The sequence below is a fragment of the Abramis brama genome (genome assembly GCF_963993115.1).
Source record: "Abramis brama genome assembly, chromosome: 11".
In the NCBI taxonomy this organism is placed as follows: domain Eukaryota; kingdom Metazoa; phylum Chordata; class Actinopteri; order Cypriniformes; family Leuciscidae; genus Abramis; species Abramis brama.
Genome location: NC_139973.1, coordinates 34371015 through 34384073, shown reverse-complemented (window position 1 = coordinate 34384073; position 13059 = coordinate 34371015). Strand labels below are relative to the sequence as shown.

The 13059-nt window shown below is 37.3% G+C and overlaps 1 protein-coding gene across 1 annotated transcript in view; it reads left to right on the top strand.

Moving 5' to 3' along the window:
• Positions 1-13059, top strand: part of kalrnb (kalirin RhoGEF kinase b) — an 82779-nt gene that overhangs the window by 29244 nt on the left and 40476 nt on the right. Inside the window, exons 10-16 of the mRNA XM_084128966.1 lie at positions 922-1044; positions 1244-1435; positions 2579-2751; positions 3410-3584; positions 4600-4795; positions 9599-9765; positions 11381-11500. Of these exons, the coding sequence (XP_083985092.1) occupies positions 922-1044; positions 1244-1435; positions 2579-2751; positions 3410-3584; positions 4600-4795; positions 9599-9765; positions 11381-11500 (1146 nt within the window). The remainder of the gene's footprint in view (positions 1-921; positions 1045-1243; positions 1436-2578; positions 2752-3409; positions 3585-4599; positions 4796-9598; positions 9766-11380; positions 11501-13059) is intronic.

Below are 13059 nucleotides of genomic sequence, written 5' to 3'. Positions count from 1 at the left end.
TGAACCTTTTCAGAATCAACTGAGCCTCTTTACAACAAATTATTTAAGCTCTGACTTGCTTTTAGGATGTGTAAAATGTTTCTATAGGAAAGAAACATTACAAATTAGGCAACTCATGTGAAAAAGAAGTAAACTTTTGCATATTTATTACAGAAATAAAATACTTAAGTGAAAAATTTAAGTGCTAACTGAATGTAATGTTTTCTGACAACTTAATTGCATATTATTTGAAAATGAAAGTTTATATTAAGTTTATATTAAACGCAATTAGTTAAACTTTTTGACTTAATTAGAACTTAATACGTCTTTTTGTCATTTCATAATTACTTCTAAAGTGTACTGCCGAATGTCATTTTTATTGAAACTTTTATTTAAATATATTTGTAATTACACATTTATAATGATAACGATACAATTTAGTACATTTAAAATATTACATTTAAATATAAAATCAAATAACACTCTACAGTTAAAATTGTAATCAAGTACTACATATGCTTTAGTATGATAGTCAACACATCAAAATAAGTGTATTTCTTTTTTAAGCACAACAAACGATTATTATTATTAAAAATGATACTGTACTTCAATGTACTTTTAATTTAATATGATTACAAAGTGCACTTTTTTAAAATAGAGTTATTAAAGTTTATTCTCTGTAAGTACACTTAAGTGACATTTTATTTCATTAATGTTATATTATCTGGATGTCCAGTTTTTTGTTTGTTTTTTAAAGAAAACTTTGATTTTTATATGTCAAAAGATTTGAAGTACGCTACAAGTGCACATTCAATGCAAATAAGCATACTTCTTTTTCAAAAGGGAGGAACTGGATATATCTTAATCTGGAACGTTCCTTTAAATTTGGAATATACAATCCAATGTTGGTGTGTGTGTGTGTGTGTGTGTGTGTGTGCTTAGGTCTTGGACTGGATTGAAAACCATGGAGAGGCATTCCTCAGTAAACATACAGGAGTTGGGAAGTCTGTACACAGAGCACGAGCACTACAAAAACGACACGATGACTTTCAGGAGGTGGCACAGGTTAGAACCCACTCTCTTTATTTTGATTGTATTTATATTTTTTTTCTGATGAGAGAGGAGCAAATGAGCATTAGCAGTGATATCATTTTGTTCATGCTATTGATTCCTGTTAATATTCATGGAAGATGTTTTTAATGTACTCTCTCTCTCTCTCTCTCTCTCTCTCTCTCTCTCTCTCTCTCTCTCTCTCTCTCTCCAGAACACTTATACTAATGCGGATAAGCTCTTGGAAGCAGCTGAGCAGCTGGCTCAGACGGGAGAGTGTGATCCAGAAGAGATTTACGCTGCCGCCCATCACCTGGAGGTCAGAGTTCAGGAGTTTGTACGGAGGGTGGAACAGAGGAAACTGCTGCTGGATATCTCAGTGTCTTTTCACACCCACACTAAAGAGGTAGTGCACCCACACACATTAAACAGTGCTCTCCAAAAAGCTGGTTGTGACTGATCTCTGTTCATGCATAAGAGATTTTGTTAGTAGCTCTCAACTCCACTTACTGACTGATTGCACTAATTAAATACTAAACTAAATAGACAAAGCCAACATAATAATTTAACAACTTCTTCTGAGAGCAGTATTTCTGACTATAAAGGAGTAGAGAAACAGCCACCTGCAATCACCTAGCTACACCTTAACAACCCCCAAAGTGCCCTAATAAACACTTAGAACAATTGTCTACCAACCACCTGCCTGGCACAGGGAGGCTACCACTAATACAACCACCTAGCAAATACCCAGAACACCTTAGCAACTGCCTAGCAACCACCTATCAGTGCTCTAGCAAATACCTAGAACACCTAAGCAATTGCCTAGCAACATCCTTGCAACCACCTAACAATGACCTAAAAACTACCTAGAACAACTTAGCAACAGCCCAATAATCCCCCAACCGCCATAGTAACTACCTAGAACAACTACCTAGCAACACTCTATCCAAAACCTAGAACACCTTAGCAACTGCCTAGCAACAACCCACAACACTGTAACAACTGCCTAGCAACACCCCTGCATCCACCTAGAACACTCTAGCAACACCCTAGACACTCTGTTGCTAGAGTATTCTAGGTGGTTGCAAGGGTGTTGCTAGGCACTTGCCATGGTGTTGTGGGCGGTTGCTAGACTAAATATCCAGAACACTGTAGCAACTGCCTAGCAACAACCCACACAACACTCTAATAAATGCCTAGCAAAACCCCTGCATCCACCTAGAACACTCTAGCAACACCCTAGTCACTCTGTTTCTAGAGTGTTCTAAGTGATTGCAAGGGTGTTTCTAGGCAGTTGTTATGATTTTGTGGGTGGTTGCTAGACAAAATATCCAGAACACCTTAGCAACTGCCTAGCAACACCCTTGCAACAATGCCATAGCAACTACCCAGAATGCACCCTAGTAACCTAGTAACCAAACAACTACCTAGCAACACTGACAATCAGCCATCAATACAGAAAGACTCCCAAAAAAATTCCCAAAACATACAGTTGAAATATCTGTCTGACTTATGTGACTGTCTATATGTCTGTCCTGTCTGTTTCTAGCTGTGGTCATGGATGGAGGACTTTCAGAAGACTCTTGTGGAGCCGGTGCTGAACTCTGAGTCTGTGGATGCTGTTCAGGAGCTGATCAGACTGTTTCAGCAGCAGCAGAGCAGCACTCTGGATGCCACACTCAATGTCATCAAAGAAGGGGAGGAGCTTATTCAGCATCTGCGGTGAGTTTGACAACACGCTCCTATTGTACAGCATTTCATCATGTTCTTTTCACATTTTCCATTCCAGAAGTTACCAAAATTATTCCTAACATGATACTTGAAACAGCCTTGAAAAAGTAACAAAGTTGTGAAGTACAGGTCACAAAATAACTACAGCCCCAACATTTTTCGGTTTGCAGATCAATTTTAATAATATTCTGTAACACTTTATTTTGATGGTCCACTTTAGACATTCTACTAACTATAAGTAACTTATAGTAACTACATGTCAACTAACTCTCATTAAAGTATTAGTGGACTGTCTGCTTTATATCTGCTAACTCTTTATTTTGATGCTCCCAGACAGACATTCTACTGACTATAAGTAACTTTGCAACTACATGTCAACTTATTCTACTAACACCTAAACCTTACCTAACTCTAACTCTACTCTAATGAGAGTTAGTTTACCTGTAGTTGCAAAGTTACTTATAGTTAGTAGAATGTCTAAAGTGGACCATTGAAATAAAGTGTAAATAATATTCTTTTTAGATTACTTCTGAACATGTCATTACATGTGATGGCATGCTGGTATATACTGGTTCTGGATTTACATGCCCTCTACTGATATTGATTTGCTCTTGGATGTTTTGGCGTGGGTTTGTGTGTGCTCAAACAGAGACTCAGCGTTGGCCTGTAATAAGCTGCCACATGCCAGCTCCGTGGCTCATATCGAGGGTGTTCTACAGCAGTTGGATGAGGCTCAGGCTCATATGGAGGAGCTTTTTCATGAGCGCAGGATCAAACTGGACATCTTCCTGCAGCTCCGTATCTTTGAACAGTACGCCCTGGAGGTGTGTCAATATGTTTGTGTGTTTGATGGCCATTCCTTAATTAATGCAACTTTATTTCAACAGATATGCTTCTCTGCCATTTGCATTTGCACGTCTGTATATATGTTTGTGTATTATGTAAAATTGTTTTTGGATTTAGGAGTTTTGTTTGTCTTACTGTATATACTTTATCTCATAGTTCACCCCAAAATTCTGGCATCATTTACTCACCCGCATGTTGTTCCATACTTGATTGGCTAACTTTCTTCTGTGGAACACCAAAAGTGATTTTTTTTTTTTTTTTTAAATATCCTGCCTACTCTTTTCAATATGATGAAAGCAAATGAAGACTAGGGCTGCCAAGCTTCAAAAAAGAAAGAAAAAAAAGAAAAGAAAGAAACAAATGCACCATTACAGTATCACAGCAGTGGTCGATCTGACTAATACACTGTCTTCACTTTAGTCTTCTGAAGCCATGCTTGCTTTGTGTGACAGACAAAAGTTTTTATCTACTGATAATCTTTGCCTTCTGTGCAATGCTATTTTAGTATTATTCACAATAAAGTATTACAGTACTTATTAATATTTTAATAGGTTTTTATTTCATCTTTATATATATGGTTTTTAGTTTAAGATTTGGGGAATTTTGTCATTTTGATCAGTTTTCGTTTTTAAAATAATTTTTATTTTGCTTTACCGTATTTATATAAAAATCTGCCTTATTTCAATTACCAAAAGTTTAATTTTATACAGCATTTAGTTTTAGTTCATATTCACTTTAGTTTTACTCCGCATTGCTCCAGTAAGCTGTTAACCACTGTGAACACATTTTTTAAAGCGTTGAACTGGATCAGTAAAAATTTTCAGCGATTCAATTCTGGTCTGTTTCTCACACAACATGAATCATATTGGACTTTAATGATAATTTAATTGAGCTTTTCACACACTTTTTTTTTCTTCATTATATTGAATAGATGTTGTTTATTATTTCATGAATATGAGTGTAAACTGGTAATAAATGGCATCTGTTTCGTAGGTGATGGGTGAGCTGGATGCATGGAAACAAGATTTGATGCGACAAGCTTCTGATTTCAACACAGAGGAACTCACGCTGGCTGAACAAAGACTACACAGACACACTGAGCGCAAGCTCGCCATGAACAACATGACCTATGAGGTCATACAGCAGGGACAGGATCTCCACCAGTACATCATGGAGGTCCAGGCTTCAGGTGAGGAGCTGCTCAGAGATACTAGAGATGTAGAGACAGAGTGAAGGGTGCGAGAGAGAGTAATAATTTCATACTACAGTTGCTGGGTTCTGTTGAATCAGCGTTTTAACACTTTTGGTGTTTGTTGGCAGTTGTTGCTGTGCTGGTGTCACCATTGGTTTCACGCTTGGTTTACCGATGTTCACTTTGTGTTTGTCGGGTCATGGAATCTTTGACATAATCTCATTTAATCAGAAATGATCAGGAACATTTTAATTCAATTAATTACATAATATGCTGATTATTTACTCAAATTATTTGGAATGAATCACTTGAATCAATATTTATGGATATTGAAGATGTTCATAAATAATCTAAAGACAAGATTGTGCAAAATCATTGAATAGACATCACAAGAAAACGACTTTAGAAGTCAATGCATTGTTTGTTTTATTTCCATGTAATTGAACATAAGCCTATCACAAGTGTACAGTCCACAGCAATCCATATCTGTCTGCGGTAGACAAAAGGCCCTTCACACAGAACATGTTCTTGCATTCCTTCTCAACACCCCGCGTTCTGTCTCATTTTGAGCTGTCTGCTCTCTGTAAGTGTGGTTTGTGAGGCGCGTTGCCTGTGGAGAAAAACATGAACTTGGTACTTCGAGCTTTATTTGCTTTGATGGTAAGAAGACCCCTTATACTGGGATCTGTATATGGGTCTGGTGCAATGTTGTTTTAATATTATTTATATACTATCATAGTATTTATTAATAATTTAAATTTTAGCTTTTGTTTTCATATTTTGTTTTCATTTTAATTTTAGTTTTTGTAATTTTGTCATTTTTATTACTTTTTCAAATATTTCCTTTTAGCTTTTAATTTACATTTATTTCAGTTTTAGTTTCAGTAGCCTAATTTTTGTAGTTCAACTTAAGCTTACTTATTGCCAAGGCTACATTTTCATCTAATATAGTATATATAATTCTGTCATGACAACTCTCTGAGTGTTTGGCATGGTAATGAGAATGACAATGTTGATATATTTGGTCTTGGCGGAATGAATCTGCTGCACTGCTGCAGAGCAAGTACGGGACTTGCTACTGCCAATAAATACACGAAACACTGCTGTGAGCAAGTAAGACATGTTGCTGCGGTACAATATAGCGTACATGAATTACCCATAGCAGATCTAAACAGGTGGAGCTGGGGAAGGTGGAGGGTTTCTGAAAGCACTACACTGCTACAGCAAATGCTAACCAAGTACAGTATTTGAAGGCTGAGCACACCATCTTATTGGCTACTGATACAGCAGGAACCAATCAGCTGTGCCCTATAGATAATGATGTGATTGCAAGCAGTTTGAGTTAAGACCTATTCAGATTTATTTAACTTTACCAAAAACATTGTTTAATAGTTTCAGTTATAGTTAACAATAATTGCATTAATTATGTATTGCATTAGTTATAATCTACTTAAATTGACAGCACTAACCCATTTATTATATATATTTATATATATATATATATTAGGGCTGTCAAGATTAACGCGCAACTTTTTCTCAGTTTTATGCGTTAAAAATATTTAATGCAATTAATAAAGCATCCGTTTCTTTCCGTCTTCCTTTAGCTACCGTTTCAATTATATGTCCATGCTCTTATTCATGCAAATGCTCTTAAACCATTCAAGCGCATTAAGACAAGACACAAAAGAGAACTGGTGTGCGTCTGTGTGACACACACGTGACTCATGCACACAGAATGCTGTTTCAGACAGCACGCAACAACAACAAAATTTGCCAAAATGCCCATGTGAAAATGATTACAATAAAAAAATATATTAAAAACTGTGATGTTAGGTCCGATTAATTACAGCTTTTTTTTTTTTTACAGATTAATTACTTAATTTCTTAATTGATAGCACACTATATATATATATACTGTATATATATGTGTGTGTGTGTGTATATTTATCATATATATTGATGTATGTACATACCTGTGTATGTATGTATATATACATATATATATATATATATATATATATATATATATATACAGTATATACAGTATACAGTTAAGAATATATATATACATCGTACAGATGATTTTATCGCTGACCTGCTGTCCTTCATCCACTGTCCGTTTTTTATTTGTGCACGTCAGTGTGCTTCTCTTTTATTATTAGCTTCTTCTCTCTCACGCCATGTGATGAGAACATCATTTATGTTTCACCAGTAATAATAACCTTTTAAAACAAAGCTTGTTGGAGTAACGTTAACACTCTACATCCAACAGCCTACTTTATAATGTTTAAATATGTGCTGTTCGTTGAGTCAGTGTGAACCAGCCTTTATGGCAGCAAGACAGTTGGCTAATGTCTGCTGTAAGGGCCAGTGAGAGATGAGAAAAACGCAGGAGTGATGATGAGTTAGTGTTCAGTGGAGAGATAAAAGAGTGTGAATCAGTCATCGCTTCACTCCTCCGTGCTCTGTTGTATTTTATTGACAGTTACCACGGACACAACAGCAGAAAGCTGCTACCCACATTATGGGCTGCCTTAGATATGTGTGATGAAAGAGGAAGAGAGAGAAGCGGAGGATTGGGTGGAAAGATAAGGATGGAAAATGTGTGTATGGCAGCAAGAGAAGATGAAATGGATTGGAGGAAGTGGAGGGAGACGGAGCTCCAGACAGCTCTGGGATCTCTCATACTATTAACTCTGTATGCAGGGGTAAGGTTGCTATGGAAACCCCCCTTTACATCCCCTATACCAAGGTTGCCATGGTGACAGGGGCCTTCGCTCGTCACTTTGGGGTTCCTCGGACACACTCTATCGCTCATTGTTGGGTTGCCGCGAGGATGCTCGGGATACTGCAGAGGCCGTCCTGTCACTCACACATCGCGTTCCCATGGGAACCGACTCCTGTGGCCTGCTGTGAGGTTGTCATGGAGACAGCCCACAGGCAGGTAGCTGAGGATAAGTGGGGTGATGTAAGGGTTAGTAGAAGGAGGTTAAAACGCCCTGTCTTGTATCTGCAGAGAGGAGTCTCACAAGTACTTACACAGACGCTGGTTGTCTGTCACGCACTAATGCAGTTACAGACACGCGCATATGATCGATGCCATGCATTTGACGCTCTGCTGGGCAGCTGGGACATTCCATCACACAACTCACCTGACACGTTCCCCGCTCACATGCCATAATAACTCCTCGCTGAGATGGAGACCTTCAGAGGAGGCCTGAGACATAGTTGTTCACAGCACAGCGCCCCCTGCTGGACAGAGGAAAGAAAATGAACTACTTGCACAACTGCTTCCACATTATACTTGTGACAACTCAGGTAACAGTGTTCAGCGCACATACATGAGAACGCAGATTATTACTATGGCTGTCAATTGATTAAAACAATGAATCATGTTCTCTGCATTAACATGAATTATCTTGAACCTGCTGAAATGTCCCTATAAATATATTTTCTTTCCAACTGTGCATTCTGAATAATAAATAAATATATTTCGCCACTAACCTGCAGCAGTCCAGTGCTCGTCTTTTCATTAACAGCGTTTTTCTCTAATGATCATATTTCATATCTGTTGAGTTTCTGAAATACCTGTCTCTGAAAATGTAGATGTACATGTAGATACCTGTCTCTTTATTTTTAAATCTTCTTGCTGACACTGCCGTTTAGTCAACTAGGTGACTACAGCCAAAGACTATAGAATATCACAAGACGCGGCACTCATACTGTTTTGAATGGGAAAAAGTGCAACGCTTCCTTTGGCGGAATAAGTCCTGGCTTCTAAATACTTGCAATACTTGAGTCTGAACAAGACCGGAATCAGACTTAAGTTCGTCTCAAGTCTCAAAAATATGGTCTTGGACTCAGACTTGGACTCAACACTGAACAAGTATAGCACTTTTCAAGCAAAACATTTTACAAAAAAAGTTTGTTTGGTGATGATAAAGATGAAATGATAGTACAAACATACAGCTCATAAAGAACACAAACAGTATTTGGAGACTTTCTTGTTGTCAAATGTTTGTGGAACTTGATATTTAAAAAAAAAAAAAACAGAATTTGTTTACACATGCTACTTAGATTTATATATTTTATTATTGAATCATATTCACACCATGTTTGTTCGTTGGCCAGAGGAGAACTACTGTAGCCCCTGACTACGTTTTTTTTCTCCATTCTGTCACCCGATGGAGTTTGGGTTCCTTGTCACTGTCGTCTCTGGAATGCTTAGATGGGGACACTTAATATTCAACAATATTATTGACCTGACTGTACTGACGCTGCTGTGTGAGATCTGAACTGAGCTGGACAATGACATCATTTTTTGCAGAACTGCTTTATAGATGAAATTAACTAATTTAAAGGAACATGCCAACTTTTGGGGACTTTAGCTTATTCACCGTATCCCCCAGAGTTAGATAAGTCCATACATACCCTTCTCATCTCCGTGTGTGTCGTAACTCTGTCTGACGCACCCACCGCTAGCCTAGCTTAGCACAACTACTGGAGGTAAATGGCTCCAGCTAGCATACTGCTCCCAATAAGTGACAAAATAACGCCAACATTTTCCTATTTACATGTTGTGATTTGTATAGTCACAGCGTGTACAAATAACAAGGTCACATGACACAGCCATCTTCTAACCGTATACATACTGGGAACTATAATCTCAGAAGGCGAAGCACTGCTACTTCTGCGGAGTGATTTGTTCGCAGCACCTGAGAAGCCCCGTGGTGAGGAGCAGAGAGTTCACTCAGAGTTGGAGTAAATCACTCAGAGTAAATATGTATGTGTATTTTTCAGGTGTGGAACTCACCGGAGAAAAAGATGTTGATTTGGCGGCAAAAATTCAAGAGCTGCTGGAGTTCTTGAATGAAAAGCAGCATGAGCTGGAAGTGAGCGCAGAACACACACACAAACGTCTGGAGCAGTGCTTGCAGCTACGACACCTTCAGGCGGAGGTTAAACAGGTGTGTGTTTAAAACCAATAGCTACATCTCAGCTCATGCTCACATTTTGGGACCCTACACACTCATCGTAATGTCCTGAGTAACGCCTGATTTCTGGAAAAAAAAGCCTGTGCTGTGCTAATGTCTGAGATTCTGACTGATGCCATTAGTACTGAGTGCCCAGCTAATTGCCTTTATCGTTGACACTTTGAGCGCGCACACACACACACACACACACACTGTCGCTCATATCCAGACTCTGGCAGTGTGTGGGTGCAGACTGCAGCCCTGCATTTCAGAAAAATGAATCAATCAATTCACTTGCAGTATTTCATAGACAGCATTGCTTTCTTACTGGCAGCGCTGTCATCTCGGGACCTCTCAGCTTTATCTTTGCTCTTTAATTAATTATATTGTATCTTATTTCTATATGTACTCTCTTGCACATCAGTTTGGTTAGAACATGAATGTAAATGTAGGCAGGGTGTTACATAATGTGGGAGTGGGGACTCCCTCCAGCTCAGCTTTAATGTTTCTGCACATTTCACTGATTCTTGAGAAATGGAACGAAATGTTGAGCAATTTGCCATTAGTTTTGAAAATGGCAGCATTTCCACTTTGATATGAATCAGAGATGTTAACTAGAATGTTCTTTAAACAAATCATCTTATTTACTGACCTCAGACCATCAATAAATATTTGAAATAAATAAAAAGTACAATAAAATGAACAAAAGTAGTCCTGAGAGAAGGAAAAGGGTCATTAAAAAACCCAAAATTGTAAAACCAGCAATAGTTTTGGATTATATTTGGAATAGAATTTGCATTTTATTTAAACCACCATGTATATATTTTGCACAAGTCATGTCATAAGTCTGTTCAAAATACTCCAGTCTTCAGTGTAACAAACACACACACACACACACACACACACACATATATATATATATATATATATATACACACACACACACATACATACACACTGTAAAATGTGATCAGTTGACTTAACTTAAAAAAAGTGGGAAAACCTGTTGCCTTAAAATTGTTAAGTAAATAAACTTCATGCGTAATTGAAAAAATTAAGTTATGTGAACTTGACAATTCCACACATATATTATTATTATATATACAGTGTGTTTTTATATATATAAATATAGCTACTAATTAGACATACTTAATTAGGCATTCATATATATGACTGTATATATAATATGTCTAATTAGTTGCTAACAACACCAGTTAAACAAAATAGCTGCTGACAGTGGCAACAATTCAATAGATGAAGCTGAAAATCGGTTGGGAGCCATCCTATATTGTAAATTTATAGTTGAATGCTAGATTTGCAAATATTTATTATTTGACATGGCACATTATTTCTGTATCTGACAGAGTTGAGACATTGAGTTACAGCAAGGACAGCTACGCATTTCAAAAATGTTGTCAGAAAATGGAAAAACCAGGAGGCTGCACCAAACCCTAAATGAATACCTCTGAATATGTTAACAGATTAATCCGAAATAATTCATAGCCTTTCATGTTTCACTTCTGTAGCCTGTTTTGTCACATGGTCGTGTGTGTGTGTGCATTTGCATACACGTGCATGATCATTTACATGCGTGTGATGATCTGTGCAGGTGCTGGGTTGGATCCGTAATGGTGAATCCATGCTGACGGCGAGCACAACGAATGCTGGTTCCCTGTCTGAGGCGGAACAACTTCAGAGAGAGCATGAACAGTTTCAGCTCGCCATCGAGGTAAACACACACACACACACACACACACACACACACATTATGCTTAATAGATTCAGCAGGGGGCGGCTGAATCTGCTATAATATATTGTAATATGAACATTAATATTAAATATTAAACCTTGTGTACATTATTACCTGCAATTAGGAAGAAAAAAATCTGCTAATAGAAGAAAACAGATTATTTATTTAACCCTGCAGGTGGTAATAAACACATTTTGGGTAATGTTAGTATGGGTTCTCATTGTTCTCAATATAAACAGAAGATAAATTGATCTATAAATTATAATGCCTCCCTTCATTATATTCATCAAAGGCATGGAATACCAAACAGCTGAGTTGATTTTTTCAGAAAAGTTTAGAAAAAAACAACAATTACTCAGCAAATTTATCAAGTAAGAAGCACATTAGTCCAAAATGAAGACCGAGTTTTAATTCAGCAAATTGCTGCGTATAATTCTCCACTAACGACAGCCTCTCTAAATCAAAGGAAGTCAGTGCTGAGTATTGGCCAAATTTTCCCTTTCGCCAAATATATGTTTTAATCATCTACAGCAATGGTTCTCAAACTTTTCAGGCCAAGTACCACTTTTCATCAACTCAAATTTGCGATGCCAAACAAATGTGCAAATTTAGGCTGCTAGTTTTATTCATCCAGCATGTGCTCTTGTGAAAGAATCAGACTGTGCTTCACCGCTGATTGTTTTGGCTTTGAACGGCAGGACGTCTAACTGAATGTGTCTTAATTGCCCTCCTCCCTCCGTGACCTTACCCGCCTCTTCTGCGGTCCTGGCAGTTAACAAAATTAATTTAAGTACACCTCAAGAATTAAAACGAGCCCCTTCTTGAAAGAAAGGGTGTGCAATTTTGAAAAAAAAAAGAATAATAATTCTATATTTTCTGGAACAACAATAATTTGCCAATTTATTTTTTATTTTTTGCTTATTAGATGTATGCATTAATCATCTTATGTCAAATTCTTACATTTAATCAATAAATTCAATTATTATAATAATACACTGCAGAAATCTAATTCTAAGGTCACAGTCTTAATGAGTGAGTCATTTATTCAACCAATTCGCTCAAATGGCTGATTCATTCAGCATTCATATTCACTATTCCCTACATTACTCCACTAATATAGTCCACTTTAAGGAGTGAATGAAAACGAGTGAGTGAATTCAGACACTGAGTGCGTCGGGAGGGCTGCCGCTTTTGCATAGTTTGTATTTGTCTTTTAATAATCATTTTAAACTTAGCAAACTGGCAGCTCCAATAGTAATGAAAAGATTTATCTTGAGCTCTGTCATGGAAACTAGCATGTATAAACCTTAATTAAACAATTTAATAATCGATTAAAAAGGAATTTATACCTGTATGATATTACGCTGTACCCACATTAGACCAGCGGTTTGGAAAATAGATGGATGGATGTTTCAGTCGCGAACGCAATCTTCTGGCGAGACCAAGAATTCATTCGGCATGACCCTCCCAGTGCATTATGGGTATTCTCTAGCCATTGAGCATACATCGGTTGTACCTTATTGCGGTGCATTATGGGA